The 21,526-nt window shown below is 32.1% G+C and overlaps 2 protein-coding genes across 2 annotated transcripts in view; one reads left to right on the forward strand and one right to left on the reverse strand.

The window, feature by feature from the left end:
- The window catches only part of LOC100570627, a 67,570-nt gene extending 62,751 nt beyond the window's left edge, over positions 1 to 4,819 (forward strand). The window contains exons 22-25 of the mRNA XM_029490204.1: positions 1,375 to 1,407; positions 3,411 to 3,470; positions 3,992 to 4,045; positions 4,569 to 4,819. Of these exons, the coding sequence (XP_029346064.1) occupies positions 1,375 to 1,407; positions 3,411 to 3,470; positions 3,992 to 4,045; positions 4,569 to 4,621 (200 nt within the window). The 3' untranslated portion in view covers positions 4,622 to 4,819. The remainder of the gene's footprint in view (positions 1 to 1,374; positions 1,408 to 3,410; positions 3,471 to 3,991; positions 4,046 to 4,568) is intronic.
- Positions 4,820 to 20,157: 15,338 nt separating this feature from the next.
- Positions 20,158 to 20,874, reverse strand: LOC103308840. The gene has a single exon (XM_008182957.1). It carries the CDS (start codon positions 20,872 to 20,874, stop codon positions 20,158 to 20,160), a length of 717 nt encoding a protein of 238 aa, XP_008181179.1.
- Positions 20,875 to 21,526: the final 652 nt, after the last annotated feature.

The following is a 21,526-nucleotide window of genomic DNA, read 5'->3' on the forward strand; positions in this document are numbered from 1 at the left end:
TTTTTTGTTGATGTATAACGCGTATAACTTATAAGTACTAATAGATATTATGATATGATTAATTTGGAATTTATTATAGGTACCTATTATAGGTCAATTTTTTTTCAATACCATAGATAATTATATATCATTGAATTCAAATTTAATACTGTCCATTATACAGTGACCCACTTCTAACCTACTGTACAGCAGAGCGACATCCACTTACCCACCTTTTTGAATTACAACCTGGCTAAAAATTCATTAATTTTACGATGAAAATCCGCCATCGTAAACATTTTAAATTCAAATGCTCATAAAAAATATTACTTTCCTGATAATATTTTTTTTTCTAATGTAAGAATTTTTGTATAAAAAATTTTAATGTTAAAAAAAATGTTTATGAATAACTAACTGAAAAATAGTTTGAACATTTTCTAAATGCTGATAAATATTCTCAAAATTTGAACTTAAAATAAAATAATTGAGCGTATATACATCTTTAATAATTTCATTAAAAAAATATATTATGAGGAACCTAGCATTACATTTTCAAGATTTTTTAACAAGTGCAAAAGTTTTTATCGAGAATAATTTTAAAAATATATCTATAAATCTAAAAATGTCTCAAGGCTTTATAGCCTTTATAACTAATTCAAGAAGAGAAAAAATATTTAAAAAATGTTACCATTTATGGAAAATACTAATAAAAATATTTAAAGAAAATATCATGGTTCTGCAGTTATTAATTATTGAGTTACATCATTATAATTTTTTTTTGTTTATCTTGACACTTACTAAGACTCCTTAAAATTTTTAATTTTGACTTCCTAAAAGTACCAACAAGGTTTTTTCTATCAGAAATGATATTGATCTCGCAAATTCTAGTATTTTCACTACCAAAATGTTGATGCCAGACAGGTAAGAAAAGCGCACATCATTTTAAAATCAATACATTCTTTCGCTTCGCTTAGAATCTAAAATAATGTTGTTCTTTTTTTTCTTATTGATCTTAATTATCGAGCTTTATGGCCAATTAGCTTTTGTAGGGGGTAACGGTTGATTAAGGGACACCTGTACGTTGGGTGGTGGTGTTTTGTCACTAAAAACCTGGGTGGTCATCTATCCGGGAAGTGGGAACTATATAACGGTGTCAGCCAATGCATGACCTCACAATACGTTAGTTACTGAGACCAACCTCCGAGCCACATCAGACCACAAAATGTTGATTGTAATACGATTATTAGTTATTACGAGATATAATGTTATTCATTTTTAACTAATCTTGATGTATATAGTATTTATACGTACATCTCATATTATAATACATATATTAATTTACCTATAATGTAAAATATAATAGTACCTACGTAACTATAAATAATTTTGTTTCAGTGGACCAAGACTATTTTGATTTGATGAAAAATTGTGAGTCTATTTTATATTATTTTTCTCTAATTGAAATTGAATAGGTACTTAACATACAAATCAAAATAATTTTACCAAAAAACCTGGTTTTCCGTAAAAATTCCCGTTTTTCCTTAATTTTTATATTGTTTTTTGGGGCTTTTTAGAAAACTATTGGGAATTTTAAGCTTTAACCTCCAGAATGCACCAATTAAATTCACTTTCCCATCGAACAAGAGACTGTTGAAGAAACTCGAAACAGTTTTACTGCCCCAAACGGTGATGATGACACACACACACACACACACACACACACACACACACACACACACACACAAAAAATACTTTATTGTTAAATCAATATTAAAAAAATATAGATAAAACACAACACTGAAAAATTTCAAACAACGGCCGGTGTTGCGTATTTGTGCGACTGCTAGGTGACAAAAACTGGTCGCCACCAACTATCTACGTTTCTGAAATTGAACAGAGTATACTTACAGATACAATATTTATTAGCTAATAAAAAGTTAGTTTACGTTGTCCGATTTTGTTCTGAAAAATTTGAACTCACCAGAAAATTGTCTATAGATCGTACGGAACACTTTGTAAAAATTAATACTTTCACTATTGTATACGGTAATTAATTACAAATTGACTAAATGTTGCCCCTCAAATAATAGCCGTATCGCAGCCTCTTAACGAAATGAATATTGATATCATTAATTACTAAAATAAATGTATTAATAGACACGTGGTATTACCGTCCTTTCGTCACTATACCCCATACTAAAGTTCGACAGACGACGGTGTCTTACAATAGATATTTACTATATTGGGCATAATCAAGGACAGAAATTATAAATTAACAGAAAAGGAATTTTCATATTTTATTTTTTATTTGAAAAACCCAAATCATTAAAATTCTCAGGTGGTGATTTTACACCACCTGTCCAACCCCACTCCGGGCGTGCCAGGCTCTTGCGATATTTGTATATAACTGACCGTAGTAAGCTGATAACGCCGATTGCGTAACAACGCCGCCGACCGTTCGTACTCGTTAGACACGACGGCGAAAACGCAACCTCGATACAGCCGGACATTCGTCGGCGTATCTATTTATTTTTGCTGTGGCGGCAACAGTAGTAGTGATGGGCACTACCGAGTGAAAACTATAGAAGTACTCGATAGTTTAAACTATCTAATTACTCGGTTGTTTTATAAAACTATCGAACTATCGAAAAACTATCGAACTATTGAAAACTAATTGAACTATCGACATTTATACTTTTTAGGTAAGGTTATTTATTATTTACTATTTAGCCATGATGTTGCCAATGTTGTCATTCGAGATTCGACTATCGAGTATCAAGGCTGGTTATTTCATTTTTTATATTTTTGTCTTTGAAATGTCTATCCAAAATTATTATCAAGTAAATTCGGTCGATAATACTGAAAAATCACTCAAATGTTTTTTTTTAACTCGATAGTCAAAACTAGTTGGTACTAGATGTGTATTACTATTATCTAAAGAATAAAAACTATCGATAGTCAAAACTAGTCGGTGTAAGATGTATGCAACAACCGAAAGAAAACTATCGAGTTAATTACTCGATAATTTTTAAAAACAATCGATGAATAATAATATCTATTCAATTGAAAAATCACTCGGTAATTTTAGAAACTATCGATAGACAATCGATAGTTAAAACTAGTCGGTTGCGCCCATCACTAAACAGTAGAAGTTCCGGTAACGTTTTGGTATTAAAATTAATTTAAATAAGGATTTTGATGAGGTTCCGTTCCCAATATTCAAAGTGTTCCGGTTCCAAAACCGGTTCTTTTCGGTAAGGTTTTTTTCTTTTCTTTTCTTTTCCAGTCACTGCCCTAATGATGCATAAATAATTTATTAAAGTATTTCTTGAATGACATTTGTCTTAATTGTTAAATTATGCGATTGAGTTTTTGTATATTTATTAATTTCAGTGTATTTAACAAATAAATCATATTATTATAATTATCAGGTCGGGCTCTTAGTGGAGAAGATGTCTATGATGTATACGTTATGAGACTAATTAATACCGGTAAAATATTTTAATCAAACAATTTCTTTAATAGTATATTATTTTTATGTAAATCAGACTATAATAAGAGGCACTTAATAAAATTCAATTTCTCGATCCACTTCAATTCCTAAAAATTGCGAATTTGATTAATAGTTACATCAAACATTGTAGTTATATATATTTATAATATATACTATAATTATATTAAATCAAGAGTTTGGAATAAATAATTAAATTACGTCCAGTTAAATCTTTAATTGATCCTAAAGGATATATTTTCTGAAAATATTCGAAAACTTAACAATATATAAATTAATTCGGCATTATAAGTTTTTTTTTTTTATCAATTCAATAGATGACATAACTTAAAGTGTACGTGGACAAAAATTAGAGATCTGTCATTTATCGTGTGATTCTGTTTTCAATTAATTTAACTTGCAATACTAAAATTTGTTTTAAAAATATAAGCATTTTAATGTCCAAATTTTTAATTATTTAATCATTCAATACCTACCTATTCAATTAATACTAATTTTCAGAATGCAGACCATTAGGTGAACCAGAGTGGAAAAAGGAACTAAAAGATGCAGGAAGTAAGATTTTATAATGTTAAAGTTATAATATTTCACGAATTGCCTATATCTTATTCTTTAATTAAAGTTATACCTAGTATTTTACAATTTATATTTATTCAAGCAATTTGTGTTCACACTATATAAATTGAATTCAATATAGGCAAGATTTTGAGTTGTGCTGATTTGTCTAAATATGTGTGTTGGATAGTAAATTATTCAATATTCTGTCTACATACATACAACCATTTTTTTTTAGTATTATGATCTGCTTATGTTAAATTTGTTCTTCCGGAACATAGATTTTATGTTAATTTTCTTGATTCTTGTTAATGTTTGACATATATAAAAATTACTATTTGTTTATAATTGAAGAAACAATTTATATGTACTATTTTGTCTTAATCCACTTATCAATATTAATTGGGTAATTTCATCATATCCTATAGAATCTATCCATTAGTGTGAATAAATGAAAAATTTTAAATTCTATTACGCCAATTCAGTACCTGCTACATAATAGTACCTATTCAAAATATTTCAGAAAAAAATGCTGTCGCTCTTCTTCAAATGAAGATGGAAAATAAGTTGCAGTAAACGCCAAATTTGTCCATAGTACAGATATTATCAAGGATATTTATTTCACAATTGATTAAAAATAATGTATATTTCATGTTATTAATTATAAATTTTTGATTTTGTTGTTACAATTATTTAACATATTTTTTACACAATAATATTGTGCTTATATAATAGAATCAATAAATATAATAAAATAAGATATATTTTCGAAAAGTGTTTCCTAAAATATTTTGTAATTATATTCTTTCTTAATTAATAGATATCAAAATTACTTTCACATTTAAACATTTTTTATAAATAACTATATGTAGGTATAATATATTGGTTTACATGTACTTAGAGCATTTGAAACCTGCGTGAAAGGTCTATGAGCTCACCTTCCCCAATATAGTTGCTATAAATCAAAATTTAGCTCTAAATTATACTGAAAATCATTCGAAAAAAGGTGGGCAAGTGCATGTCACTTCTATACAGCTGGTTACGAGGGGGTCACCGTATAATGGATGGTATTAAAATTCGAATTGAATGATATAATATCATTGTATACGAAAAAAGAAAGCGGAGACAGTTTGTCTGTGTGGATATTATTTTATATTATGTTTATATTTATTGTTGTAACTTATTATTAGTACAGTAGCCGGTAAGTTCAATTAATATTATAAAATTTCAACAAAATAACTAAAATCGTAATTCTTGGATATTTAATAAGTAATTTCCTCCAAATTTAAACATAACATAACTATTAAAAACTGTGTTTTTATATTGTTGAAATATTTTAGTTACAGATTAACCTACTATTACGTTTAACCTTATTTTAAATTTTCAATCCTTATCTATAAAAGTATAAAAGTGTAACACTTTATAAATTTTCAACTACAATATTATTTTTTAATTTTGAATTTGATACATTTAGTCAATATTTGAATATTAAATGTTTTTCACGCTTTTTGACACTACGAATAAAATTTAATTGGCAGTAATAGAAAAAAAACCTAAAAAATTGGAAACTGAAAATGTCCATAAGCAGTTCAAAATATATCAAAATATTTTGAACATTTTTTGTCGTATAAAAAAATGCTAATATATACATTCAGTGAAAATGTCGTTTATCTACGGTAATTTTTTTTAGAGGTACGCCAAATACCAAAATCGATTTTGCCAAATACCGAACATCGTTTTTCCTTTATTTTTTTTTTTTTGCTTTTCACTGTGCTATTGAATACTAGTGGGAATTTTAAATTTTGACCGGCTCAATGCACCAACTAGATTCCCTTTCCCATAGGAAAAGATACTGAATTTGAAAATCGAAGGATTATTACTAATTACCTACTTATCTTGTACACAGACACAAATAGAAAATAGAAAATTTTAATAAGTATACTCTATTCCAAATAAGTTGACCCGCTTGACCGATGAAAACTGGTCAGTGTAGCGCACAGCCCCTCCTATATACACGGCGGCGGCTTTAAAAATTGATTTTTTGATTATGGGAAATTTTTGTTTCTCCGTGTCAAATATTAAAATGTACCTATCTATCCTTAACTCGAACAGACATCTATTTTAAATACGCAGTCACATCTCGTTTACTATAAAGTTAATAAAGTGAACTTAGAAATTATTATAATATTATTATACTGAATTAAAATAAACTACAAATTATTACTACTTAGGCTTGGTCATTCCAAATTACATCCTACTTTGCAACTGTTGACAGTGGCCGGTTATATGTTAGAGAAAGCTATAAATACTAAATAGTTATAATAATGGATTTATATTAAGGGGATCCGATACCGTGATTTTGTGTTTTTGTCTAACACATGAGTGACATAGTATATTAGACGTATTTTTCCCAAACATTTCAATTGATCTATTGAATCGATAAGAATTCTGAAAACAGATTTAAATTTGTCCTCTAAATCTACTTGAAATCGATATTCCCACATAGTTTGATATTAGTCCCCAAATTCCTATAAATGTCATATTAAAAAAGAGTATTTAAAAATTGTTATATTTTAATTTTTGGAGAAGTTAAAATCAAAAATCTGGCAAAGCTGATTTCAAGTAGACTTGACGACAAATTCAAATCTGTTTTTAGAATTCTTATCGCTTCATTAGATCGATTGGTATGATTGGCAAAGAACCAGTCTGAAACCCTATGTCTCGTGTGTGTTAGACAAAAACAGAAAATCATGGTATCGAATCCCATTAAACTTAATGGTTTGAATATCTACAAATTGTATCTCATAATATTTTAGTTCACAGTTTAAAATATTATAAGTATTTTAACTCATAATAATATAACATAGGTACCTACATATTTTTTGATTATAAGTTATTACAATAAATTGTTTATTATTAGTTTTTAACATAACGCGGGCTTGGAATCAAATAGTTGTAGTGACAATATCAAAATTGTTCAGTAGAGCGTTTTTAAGATTCAAAAATTAAAATAACGTATTTTTGCCCAAGCGATTTTGAAATATTTGGCATCAAAAATTCCGCAAACTTCCATGCTATCAATTTATAGGTATTACAAAAATAAATCATTTTTAAAGTACTTAAAATATTAATTAACTTTAAAATTCGTAGTTTGGAAAAAAAAGATTCTACTAATAGAACTTTTTGTTCCCAATTCTGTTTTTTTTTAATAAAACGTTCTATCGATAGAACATATAGATTTCAAATTAATTGATTTGTTCCTACTTAATTTTAACAATGTGTTTTTTTTGTGCATTATTGACTATAGGTACTAACGTAAATTTAAAACAAATTAACATATATATATATATATAATTGAAATGTTCACTGGTTGAGTTTAAAGGCTTGGAAAGTTAATAAGGCTCCAACTATATTGTTACAATGACATTTAAAAAATATTAAAAATCCTTAGTCAAATATTGATATAATACGTAAAAATTACGAAATTTAGCAGATTATTTTGAGTTGAGAAATCATAAAAATGTTTCCATTCAAAACTAAGATTTTAAAATGTAATACAAGATTATTTATAAGTTTTTATACCTTTATCAAAAAAAAAAAAAATAAAAATGTCTACAAGCAAACCAAATTAAATTTTTATGAGCATTTGAAGAACATATTTTTACAAGATTGGATATTATTCACTCGATTTCTCATGTAGCAATTTTGTTAATTTGTTGTTATCCAAAAACGAATAACTATAAATACATGAAAATGTATGTATTTATATTTTAATTTGCTATACACGACAAAGTTTTGAAAATATTTTAACTCTTTTTGAACTGGTTCCGGACATTGTCAGTTTTCAATTTTATTAGTTTTTTTTTATATAAATACCAATAAAATTTTATTTGTTGGATAAAAAACTTGAGAATTTAATACAAAGCTCTTGATATATTATTACATAACAGTTGAGAAACATTAATAATAGGTACTTACATAGGTACCCACAATTTTTTTTTATAAGCATTTAAAGTTCAAATTTTGACAAAATGTCTCAAATTTAAAATGTAATAATTATTTTGTAGTTAAAAATTTATAAAATGTTCAACTTTTATAGTTTATAGTAATATAATATACTTTGTCCTCGTTAATCGATTATTTAAGACGAAATCGTTTTCGGGATTGGGAAACAAAAACTCGGCCGTTGTAGGTATTTTCGCAATAAAGTTTTTTTCTCATCGTCCTGTTCGTTCTTCGGTGTTCGTCGTCGCCGTGACCCGCAATCCGCAAACAAAACGAGATCGCAGCAACCCGAGATCACGGAGGAATCCAATTTTCGATTAAATTGTCCGGTTTTAGAAGATCAATACTTACTGTACTTTTTTCCTCGGAAGATGCCACGACGGGTATCGACGACTAGATCGACATTACAAAAATAATCAGGCACATAACGGGTATTTATCAAAAAGGGGTGTTTCAATTTAATATAATATTAAAACACAACTATGGGTGGTAGGGAGGTGTCGTAACACCCAAAACACATCTCCCCTCAAATACTTTAGCCATACACCTCTGTTTATAGTGATATTTGTACTTATCATTGTTATTTGATATCATTATATGACCATTTAGTCAACATTAATTAAGCCAGCAGACACATAAATGCGCATATATTTTAGGAATTAACTTTAAATTATGGGAGAATAATATAATATCATTGATAATATATGTATACAATTAACCGATTGCAATATAAATTATGATAATATTGTTTTTTCTTAACTACAGTGAGTGATTTTAATGCTTTGCATGGCCAATATTATAATTTTCAAACGCAAAGTGGATTGCAGGACTGTATTCTTTGATGGCCCACAACCAAGTTCAGTTACCTGATCCTACCCACCCAACTAGAGATATTAATCCGAGGTTCGATCAGAGTCCTCTATTCTCGTACAAACCATCACCGGCGGAAAATTGCGCACGAGGCCGTCCCGATGACGATAGCCCGCGATAATATCTATCTACTCGAAAATCTTATCACATATTAGGATGTAATAATTTCTTTCGCGAAACACGCAGGTTGCATAGGCGGAAATCCACTATCAATCAATTCCAATCTAACCCCACCAACCCCCTTCACTAAATAATAAAATAACTTTTAGGGTTATACTTGAGCGGTAGGTATAACTATAAAAAGAGTTTAATAAATGATTCTTGTACCGTATAACATATGTTAAAAAATGTAGATACATTCAGATTTACAAAAATAACAAACACCTTGTTGTCAAGTGCATAAGTGTTTGGAAAATCAATAATTCGTGTCTGTTTATCAGTATTCATTTGTTACGAAAATCACGAATTAAAATCGAATTTCGTATATTTATTCCACGTACCTAAATCATCAAATATCATTATGCCATTTATTTCCGTTCAAGACAAGAAGTGTTCAGATATCAAGTTGCTATCCGAGACCGAGACGATGCAAATGGTCTTTGACGATCTTCGGTCAAATTCGGTCGAAAAACAGAGGGTGAACGTCCACCGTGACGATCTCAAAAAAAAAAAACCAAGTTGGCAAAATAGACTGGTGCAGGTCGATGGGTGGCTGATCGTGGCAGTGACCTGCCGGTTACACGGCCGTGACCACGGTAACTCGGCCGACGTCACTCTACGTCGACGAAACTGTTACAAAAACATATTCTTCGACCCACGTTCACCAGCTATATTGCGACAAATCGGTTGGATCTTTTCCACGCAGATTTATGCCGTGGATGGGCAGGTGTCCGAGAGATTTCATCTCCCACGCCATTTACGACCGTTTCTATCAACTATTGATAGTCGCAGTGCAAGTCGCCGGCTGGAAGTTCACACGGGGCGTCCTGCAGGTTAGGTTCTAGCTGCGCTATTCTCTGCGACCACAGACTTTGCACCGCACTGCAGCCAGTGGCCATTGGAAAGTCAAGCCGGACAAAAGGACTCGCTAATGCCGTGGACTGCCTGAAGATGAGCGCGGCCGTCACAGAACGCCGGTCGATAGTCATCGAAATCTGCACGTTGCCCACCAGCAGCTTCCATACAGCGTCCTGCACCAGTTCCAGCTGTTCCGTTCTCTGTGACCGCAGACATTGTACCGTCCTGCAGACAGTGGTCACTAGTCGATCGGGCCAAAGGCACTCGCTAATGCCACCGGAAGCGGTTCCGACGTCGCTGAATGCTTTCGCGACGGCAGCTCGCTGGACATAGGACGAGATATCTTTGACCACCCTGATAGCACTACCAACGGTGGCCGTGACGTTTTATTCGACCGTCTTCGTCGACGGCGCATAACAGCTTTAACTTGAATCCGATTGAAATCCATTTTCAGTGTAATATATTTAATTTATAATGAGTTTCGAAAATTCAAGGAATTTCAAGATTTTTTTGAACTAAACAATTATGTATAATGATGTCACTGTTTACAAATGATACGACACTCGTTACCGACGGGTTTTCAACCGTTTTATCGATTTGCAGCATTCTCGTAATAATATTTATATTGTTGTTATTTTAATTAAACGCCAAACGAAATTACTATTCCTTAAAGTAATACAGTGAAATCTCGAGAGCTCGAATCAGTCGGGGACAAAAAAATTCTAGTTATTGAAAAAATTGTATTTTTAAATGCAGGGACCAAGACATACGTTCGATCGACTTATCGAAAATTCAACTTTTGATTATAGTCGTTCGAGTTATTGAGGTTCAGCTATAATAAACAATACGTTTTGATTTTTAAACCAGCGATTTCCGAAAATAAACAATTTCAACGTCTTTGCAAGGCTGGGCACAACCAGTGCCGGATTTAGCGGGGGTGCAGGGGGTGCATGCATTACACCGGGGCCTCAAGACCAATGTAGTATTAGGGGCCTCAGGTTGAAGTCATGAATTTTCTAACTTTCTATAACTTTGTATTATAAAATGAACAAATTGTATTATTCTAAGATGTTACTGACAAATGACAACCATTTATTTTGGATGGTTTGAATTTTGAATAATACTATTTATCATTGTTTATTTGTATACACATTAATTATATATGGTATGCATCATATACTATTTTCATATAATCTTACTATTTATTTAATCTTAGAGGCTCGCGCAGTCACGCTAGTGCAGTATCTTTCTGGACAAACTAATAAGATAACCGTGGTTATATTTATTTATTGTTTAATATAAACGGATTATGATTAATGGACATGCCTTGGTGCAGTGTTATTAGTTTCAGTTATGTTATTTTGTACTTTTGTGTTAATAATATTAATTTTTCATTTGTTTATTAAAAATATAAATTATTAAGTGCCTACCTACACTATCTTTTATTGACTTTTGAAAAAAAAACATGTCTAACAGACAATTTGAAAGTGGTGCATCTAAACGACGGAGAAAAATGTTCAAAACAATGAATTAAAAAAATATAATGGATTGATGAACAGTTTTGTATTCAATTCAGGCAACTATTCAATAAAAGAAATATAACATCAAAACAATTTTGTGATAATATCCTTTCACGACACGGGCAGCCTTGCTGCTCCGTATCAATACCTCAAAACCCTCTTTAGTCTTGTAATATTCTCGTAGCTCTGATTAGCCAGTGTAATATTCTCGTAGCTCTGGTGACTACTTGAATATTAAGATTTGCAGGAAGCAAGGCCGTTTTGTTGACGATGAAGATGATGATAAGGTAGTTGATAAATAAATTTGTAGACAGGTGAAATGTTATTAAAATATATTTCAATAATTTGACTAAGTCCAAATAATAAGATTATTACACGAAGTGTCGTGAAGGTGCTCGAAGTGCAGTGGAGAAAACACGTCTGAATACAGGCCATCTCTGGTCTGCTTTTATAAGGACCTAGGCTCTCCTACATACCCTCCGGTCCATTGACTTATCCATAATGTGTCGTCACATTATCGGTGCCCTGGGTACTGCGTGTGAACCTAATCATAATGATGATTCCACGAACCGTCAATTATCTGTTGCACTCACATCCAGTTTTCTGGTTTTGAATATATGCACAAATATCTACTTATGTGAAGAGCAAGCCCCCATACCCTGTCGTTAGATACATGGCTTGTGGTTTTTGATGTGGTTTATAATAATATTATACTCGATTAGTTTTACTGTCCAGTGATCCATATATGTATAATTTGGTTATTATATATAAAATATTGTGATGGTCATCTACGCTTTTTAGTGTCACTCCTTACCATCTATGTTATTATGTTAATTATAGCTCGTATACTTTCATATCGACTACCTATGCTATTATGTTTCTTATACTTGTATTGTTTGAAGGAAACGGATACTATCCGTTACAGTCTCGTACGTAGGTTAGGTGTTTTTATCTACCCCCCTCCCCGTGGATCAAAAGGCAAAAACCTACTCAAAAGATGTGCATACGCCACTGATTTGTAGGTATAGGTTTTATAATAAATAAATGTGTGAGATTACTAAAAAATCCGACCTTTGCGCTCATCAAAATAATATCTGCGATTTACAATAATAAATAATATTGTATAATCGTTAATCACGTCATACCCGTGTGCGAAGGACGTCGTTTTGGACGAGTTTCGGTGAACGTATTGTTTTCAATGGTTATACCGTAAATGGATAATGTACGTTATTGCGTCTTTGTGTTATATTACAGTTATAATAATAGAGTCCTGATGTTATACGTTTGGCCGGAGTTCATATTTTTCGCCTTTTTTGCCTCGTGATTTGTTACGTTTATATCGGTCGATGTGCATGTATTTAATTTGTTTTCCGACGAAAACTTTCAATTCGATCACCGTCGACTTATTGCCCGGTATTTATTATTTATATTTTAAACGATTCTTTGACGTCACGCACACAACTGTTAACTATAAACTTTTTAAAATGTTTTCCATCAACTTGACTTGACTCAGTTAAAAATCATCATTCACTGGCCCAGGCTTGATTTAATCTATAATTTATTATGTATTGTACTAAAATTATAAATGTATTTTTTCTGAAAAAAAATGTATCCATTCCAGATTTCTAAATCCGTGCCAAAATAATACCTATGTCGTAGATCTAAGACTATGCTTTTTCCCTAAATAAAATAATTTATATATATTTTTGCAGTTTAAAATAAATTGCTCTCATTTATTCAACGATATTTTTAAACTTAGTTTATAATTAAAGTTGCTTAATTAAGGATCAACAGAATGACTTCGTTCAGAGCTATTATACTTTTCACGAAAATCACTTAAGCAAATTAATTAGTAAAATGAGTTGTTACTCCTCTATTCCTACGGGATACAATCTGGACTACATACAATGTATACATTTATAGTAAATCCGTAATATAATATAATATTATTATAGTTCAAACAGATAACCTTAATTAGTTCATAAAAAATTATCGATCGTTTGGTTTTGTATTCGCATAAAACTCGGTGGTGTACCAAAAACATTATATTATGCATAATATATTGTTATAACTGTTTGGTTTATTTTTTTAGTAACATATTTTCAAACAGTCGGCAAACTTTATATTATCTTCAAAGAGTTAATGTAATGACAGAGATACTATAGCATACTTATTGTCAAAGTATGTAACTTTTTTTGCAGTTTATCGATATTTTCGTAAACTAAATGGTCGAGCTAAAAATAATAGACGAAGTTTAACAATTACACACATAATGTTCCTAATAGTTCAAACTTTTGCACGGTTAATGTGCTGATAGTATAACAACATAATTCACATTCGTCGTAAAACGTATGTACTGTGTACTTATTATTGGTATATTATACTTGTTTATCGTACACGTAAAGTGACATAGTACACACATAAAACCATAGTTGATAATTAATTTCTAGTTATTATTAAATATAATATTTATAACAAATTAATTTTGATTAATATAAAGGAAACGCATCAAATCGAATATACTATGTGCTGGCTAATAATAATTTTAATATTATTTGTTCATAATATACAGTCAACTACATACATTTTGTGTTGAACTATCGTGTATATAGCGTATGTATAATGTATATAATACAGGGAAGTTAGGAAGAGGATTTAAGCGTTTTCGTCTAAATATTTGTAAACAATATAGGTAATGTATACATTAATTTAGATGGTATTGATAATTTGACACGTATAATGACACTAAAGTACTGTCGGGGGTTATCGAAAAAATCATATACTCAAACAAAAATCAGATAAAAATAAAAATGCGTATTTAAATGATATTTAAAAAAAATAAATATTTGTTTTCATTGTTCGTTTAGAAGTACTAAAATCGGTTGAAATCCTATTAAGTATACAGTTACCTATGGAAAGTTTGAATTGCATTGCATATCATAAGTACCTTTCAAGGTACACTAGTATAGTGGCGGTTAATAACCAACAACCAACAAGCGTGATTACACACGCTACGGATATCGATTGCTAAATTAAAACTAATCGTACAGGTCGCCGGTGACTAAAAAAAATGTCATGTTACGGAGTGTGGTAGATTATCGAGGTAGTATTGTTGTTGTGTATATATACGGTTTTATTGAATAGGAATATTAACATATTACAATAAAATCGATCGACGTGTTTGCCGCGGAGTACTCATTAATGGTCACACCGCGAGTTATTATTATACCTACGACATGTACAAGGCAAGAAGAAGAATATTTCAATTATTAGTAATTATCACTAATTTTGCCACTGTCACTCTATTCGTGTGGATATTCACGATAAACGCGATTTCGTTACAAATGTTCCTCGTCTCCCTCGTAATGACATTATTATTTTTCTTTTCCGTGTAACTATTCGAAAGGCGGTCTCTTATATTGTGCATTATTGTGTGACCCTACTATCAATGTCTATCGTTCTAAAAATCTGTTCACGTGCACTGCCTGTACGTGTTGCTCGTCGTATATTATACAGATCATCTTATTACAATATAACAAGGGCTCAGCTAGAAATTTCAACAGAGAGAGGGGTGGTGGACAAAGTGTATTTTTAAATTTTACTCCGATTTAAAATTATGCTACGTATAATACTCTTTTCATTAATATATTAAGATATAAATATAAATAAATATAAAACAAGGTTTGTTTTTTTATGGATTTACTCTAAAATACAAGTAATCTTATATTGTGTGCGTCCTTTTCGCCTGTACACGTATACATTGCCTGTACGCGTTTCCGTCGTATATAATATTAATATTATACTGTCATACAGGATATTATATAATTTATTTTATGCTATGTACATTGTACACTATATTATTATACTTACAGAGCTCTTATATACTTAGCACGGGCTTTTGCGGAACCGCGGGTGCTCGTATGGCAAGCGAAAACGCTCTAGTGCACGCTGCAGCGGTCGGCGTGTAGGGGAGAACAAAATTATATCTACCTACACAAATACCTATTTGTACTTATATCATGATATCTAGTACGACGATAATAGTTATAATACCTAATAATAATATGTCCAGGCTTCAAGTTATTCATCTGCTGCGTACCTGTAATACGCGTACGCGATATCAATATATTATTATTATGTGTACGTACATAATATTACGGTCCTGGTAATCCGGTAAGCGAGCACAAAAGACCGGCACCGTATACAAAGAGCAGCAGTCTAATGAAAAGAAAAAAAAACACACCACAGAAGAACGAACGTCATAAGAGACAAAGATACAACGTCTCCCCACTTAGAAGTTAGAACACGGGAGAATAAATAATTAATTTGTTTTTTAAAATATTTACAAATGCGAATTTCATTTTATATTATAAATATAATGTATGTTTCAATATTTTTTTAAAATCGGTTTTTCGTTGTACAGTCATATAATTCTTAAAATTGATTAGATGTGCTCGATACGGCCGTGCGTATGAGAAGGCGATATACGGGTCATTCCAATTAATATGGTATTATATCTAAGAGATGTTGCAACGTAACACCTCGAAATTATAGGAGCGCGGGTACAGGGAGAATGCTAATGTGAGTGGGGTCATTTTGAACAAAGGAATTATTAACTACTCATACGAAAAAAAATGTATACATTTGTTATTATAATTAAATTATCATTTTAAGGAAGTTGTAACGTTTTTAGTTTTTGAACATTTTTTCTTACCGTATAGATAAAATAAAAAGGGGGGGAGTCTAGGCGTATTAGTGCCATTTTTTTTTCAGTGCCCCCCCCCCCCCCAACGAAAAACTTCACGCCTCGCTACTTATAATATGTACCTACGACTGTAAACACGGAAAATGTATACTAAATATTATGATCAGGGCTCGGAAGTTGTAGCAAACGCATATTTTTCTTGATTCGATATGATTTTTTTCTTTCCTTTATTATTATTTACACAATCTGTACCTTATAGGTACAATAAAAGTATTAGCCGAAATAGATAAAAATACATGAATAAGCTTGATAAAAGCAGCCACCCAGTGATGACACTTGACATTCTAAGGATTTAAAATTTAAAACAAGATTCCACGTAAGTAGTTAATTCTCTTACCAACAAATCTATAAAAATACATAGGCACAGACGCACAGTTTAATTTTATAGTCATTTTAAGTTCACATTTGGACGAAGTTACTATTTTAGTCATTTTGTTGTGATTGTATAATATCATTTGTGGGTACTTGAAACTTCTAAAGTATACTATTATGTTATATATATGATAGTACCACAGTTTGTTGTTCATGTATAACGCGTTATAAGTACCTAATGGATATTGTTATATGATTAATTTGGAATTTATTATAGATACCTATTATAGGTCAATTTTTGTTTAATACCATAGTAAAGTATATAATATGTCTTATACCTAGACTGACATACTGTCTCCAATCAGAATCATATTTCTTATACAGTGATATTATATCATTGAATTCAAGTCTAATACAATCCATTATACAAAGACCCACTTGTAACCTACTGTACAAAAGAGCGACATTTACTTACCCACCTTTTTATTATTATTACTATCCTCATCGCGGTGACTTATAATAAGAGTCACAACGCGCATTGTGCAAAAGTGTACGATGTGTATGTGTGTGTGTGTGTGTGTATAATAATATGTTTTTATGAGGTTTTGCAGTAACTACTGCGCTGCCTTTTATATTATGTTATTATATTATGTCATATATTATTTAATAATTTATATCTCGACGCTGTCACAACATTCATATTTCAATGCGATTTCTCTTGTCGACTACATCCTTTTTCATATTATTTTATTTATCAATAAATTACCATTCACCAATTTATCACCATTCACCATTAGTTTTTGTAATTAGTCACGCGACTTGCAAGCCTCAAAAAATACATGATTTATATCGTATTGTTATACACCGTTGATCAATACCTAACAAATCGGTTATATTATATACGGCCGGTAAGGCTGGGAAGACACTAGCGTTATTTTACCGCACAATATGTTTCAACTTTGCGTTTTGAACAAAAATTCTTCAATGTGTGATAACATGTCAGACATGGCAGACGTAGCAAACGAAAACATTATTTTGTTTTCTATATGATTCGAGTTCGACGTGTTTTATTTTAATCGTCGCGAAACACACAATAATAATAAACTTAACGCTGGAGTCGCCGTCCGTTGCACTACACGACGTAACGGAAATTATCATTTTCACCTTCACTGGCCGTGGCTGTAAGTTAAAGGACCATAGCAGCTGTGGAGCCATACTGCTGTCCCGTATTATCAGGTTTTGTTAAAAACACCGTGAGTCCAAATATCATATCAATTATACAACAAACATTTTTCCTTGTTATATGTCTTTTGAATTTATTGTCAAATCACTTAACGTGATTAATATTATAAACTAGAAAATATTGTCAAATTGAAATTTTTCAAGTACAACTCAATAAAAGAAAACAAACAATAATTTTATGGACCAAATTATCTTCGTGTTCATTTATTTTGTTACAATTGGTTCATTAATAATTGTATAGTGAAAAATGAAATCAATTAATTTTTAATGCCAGACGTTTGGATCGGCATTGTACTTATATATTATTAATCATTTTATACTCCACTATAGTACTCAAATAAACCAAAGTTAGATTGCAACTACCTACTGTTAATAATATTAAGTGGTGAAATTCACTTGCCGCTACTAATTACCTAGGTCCTAGATCAATAGTAACATATTTATATATTGTATTGGTAGACGGAGTGCCTACAATACGTAGAATATTATGGACATTATTGAGAATCAATTTCTCAACACGTCGGTTATTTTAAAAAGATGCGCCAAAGAGGAATATAATATTGGGCATATTATAAATTATGGTGATAGGCATCGTAAAAATTGATTTTGTTGATACTAAAATATATAATATAATATAATATATCATTATTATTACAATAATATATTATCAACTTATTTATATGGGATTCAACACATGCCGTATCAATTCGAGATTATATTTATCCACAGATGAGAATAATATTATGTTTTATAAGTGTTTAATATAGATGTGTACGACAAACACAAAACCACGTAACTAATACACATGCCGCACGCAAAAACGTTTTTATTTTTGATTTGAAGTAGGTATATATCTGGGTATTTTACCAGTCATTACAATATTTATGTTGTTCTAGGTTAACACTTATACAAAGGTATTGTTACGGTGAGTAATGGACTGTATTGGATTGAAAACAAATTATGGTAAGTGATTCTGGTTAGTATGGCATCAAAAGAACAACATGATTTGGTATAAATTCAAGAACTGGACTACGGCCTACTATTTTAACAAAATGTAGTAAAAAAAGGTATAGGGCACAATAAGGTGCTGGCCAGTTAAGGGAAAAATACTTAAAATTAGGGCTTACACAATAAATAAGTAAATAATACACATAGAAAGATAAATATAAATATGGGTAGAACCCGATTGCGTACGATTTACCTTTTTGGGAACACGATTGCGTATGTTTGCTGTATAACAATGGAAACTCGTAAAACGACACGATTGCGTATGCAACGTTGCCAAATTTATAAATATACAAAAAGTTCACCATGTACCTAATTTTAAATTTTCAATCCTTAGCTATGCAAATTGAACATTTTATAATTTTTAACTACGTTCACATCAAGTAAGGGTAGTATTAAAAAAAAAAAATTACACGTTCTAAAAACATCTATGACAATACAATAATACTAATAATAATAATAAGATAATATAAAATAAAATAAGTTGTACGTTTTATCACATAAACGTTATCAAAAAAAAAAATTAAAATAAACGTTTTCCTTAGTAAATAGAGCCAATTTTAGATAAATACACCATACTATTTTTGTCAATTTTATACTCATCATACATTTTAACTAAAGCTTTAATCCGTCTTAAATCAGAAAGAACCATATTTTTGTTAATTTCTTTTGAAATTGAACATATTTTTGTCATCGTTTCGACTTGGATTTCTGTTATTATTGATATATTCTACCCATAAATATAAAAACCGTGACGACGGCTGCAGTCCCGGTTGACAGTAGATGTTGCACAGGTAACAGTAGGCGGTGAGCGAGTGACAGGTGATGGTGAACGGTAAATGGTAGAACGGGTGAAAAACGATTTTTCACATTTTTCCCCTGCGGGTACTTTCAAGAAAAGAAAACAACAACGAAAAACTTACGCACCAAAAAATGACGAAAGCGTCCTTACATCGGTGGTTCTGACACTGAAAACTGGTCTGTGTAGGTAGGTATACGGTGGACACTGGACGGTCGGCTGAACACCGATAAGGTACGTCAGGAAGGAGGTATCGGTGCATCGATTCGGTGGGAAAATGACGGCAGTTTTTATAACAACGATATCTCAAACATACCGCCCACCTGAAGGCACCTGGCCTTTAAAATACGAGTGGTAAGCGACATAATTTTACCACCGCACCTTTGATCACAGTTCGATTTGCAGTTCAAACTGTAGCAACGCGTACAATCTCATCCTCCCCCGGGTGTACTTCCATCACACGTGCAGTCTTCCAGGTAAGAGGTGGTGTCGGCTCTTTAATAATTACTAGGTCTCCAGGTTCAAGATTGCATTGGTCTTTGCCCCATTTTGAGCGAACTGAAATTGTGTGCAAATATTATTTTGACCATCGATGCCAGAAGTGTTTTTGTAGGTGTTGCACTAGTGTCCATCGTTGTTGTAACGTAAGTCTAGGTCCCGGGTGTAGTGGATCTGGGACTGGGACAGTTACAAGGGGTTCCACCGTGAGAAAATGTCCAGCAGTGAGGGTTTGGAGATCGTTTGGATCTGACGACATAGCTCCTAATGGACGTGAATTGAGAATTGCTTCTATGCGGTGGAAAACGGTGTTCAGCTCTTCATAGGTCAATACCTGTTCCTGAATTGTACGGTGTAACAGGGTCTTGGCGGATTTAACGGCCGCTTCCCACAACCCGCCTATATGCGGTGCAGTTGGGGGATTTAGGTGCCATTGGATGTGTACATTGCTTATACCCGCAGTTAGTTTGGAAGAGCTAAAGAGCCGCTTGACGTAATCCATGTAGTTTTTTGCTCCTACAAAATTAGTTCCACAATCACTGTATAGATCGGTGCATCTACCACGACGACTGACGAAACGGTTAAGATCTGCTAGGAAGAGTGTGGCAGATAAATCACTTACCAACTCTAAGTGTACTGCGCGAGTGGCCATGCAAACGAAAATACATAAGTAACCCTTGGTTGTCTGTATACGTCGGAGTAAGGCAGCCTTTACCAAAAACGGTCCAGCAAAATCCACTCCTACGTGTGTAAAAACCTTAGTTCCGACTAGTGGTGGTCGGGGTAAATCTCCCATGCTCGGTTGCATCGGTCAGGTTCGGAAACATGGTATGCACTGGCGGAGACGTTTGCGAATGGCACCTCGGGCCGTTATTATCCAAAACTTTTGGTGCAAGATATTTTGCGTGGTTTGCGCTCCAGGATGACAATGCAGGCGGTGGATGTAATCAATGAGCAGGACAGTTAATGGAGATTGTTTTGGTAACAGAATGGGATGTTTTGTCTCGTATGGAAGGTCGGAGGACTTGAGACGACCGCCCACCCTAAGAAGACCCTCTCCCAAATCAAGATGAGCTCCAAGTAATCGCAGTTTATGGGTACAAGGCTCTCCTGATGTAAGACGTTTCCAATCTTCTACGAAAAGTACCTTTTGGACCCATTGTATTAGGGCGTGCAATGCTTCCTACTTTTCCTTTGCTCCTGGTGGTTCGGAATGATCAAAAGAGTTGGGTTGGTGTGACAGATATCTTCGAAATCGTAACCAATAGGCCGTGAGACGTAGAACTTTTGGAAGTTCTGCTGACGCGTACAATAGTTGACATTCCTCTACAGGCCTAGTGGTTAAAAGAGCAAGTTGTTTCTCTTCGACTTGATGTTCCTTCTGTTCCAGACACGTGATAGGTGTCACCGGAGGCCAGGTATTTGTAGGTTGGGTGAGAAATTCTGAG

Source organism: Acyrthosiphon pisum, chromosome A2, assembly GCF_005508785.2.
Source record: "Acyrthosiphon pisum isolate AL4f chromosome A2, pea_aphid_22Mar2018_4r6ur, whole genome shotgun sequence".
Classification (NCBI taxonomy): Eukaryota; Metazoa; Arthropoda; class Insecta; order Hemiptera; family Aphididae; genus Acyrthosiphon; species Acyrthosiphon pisum.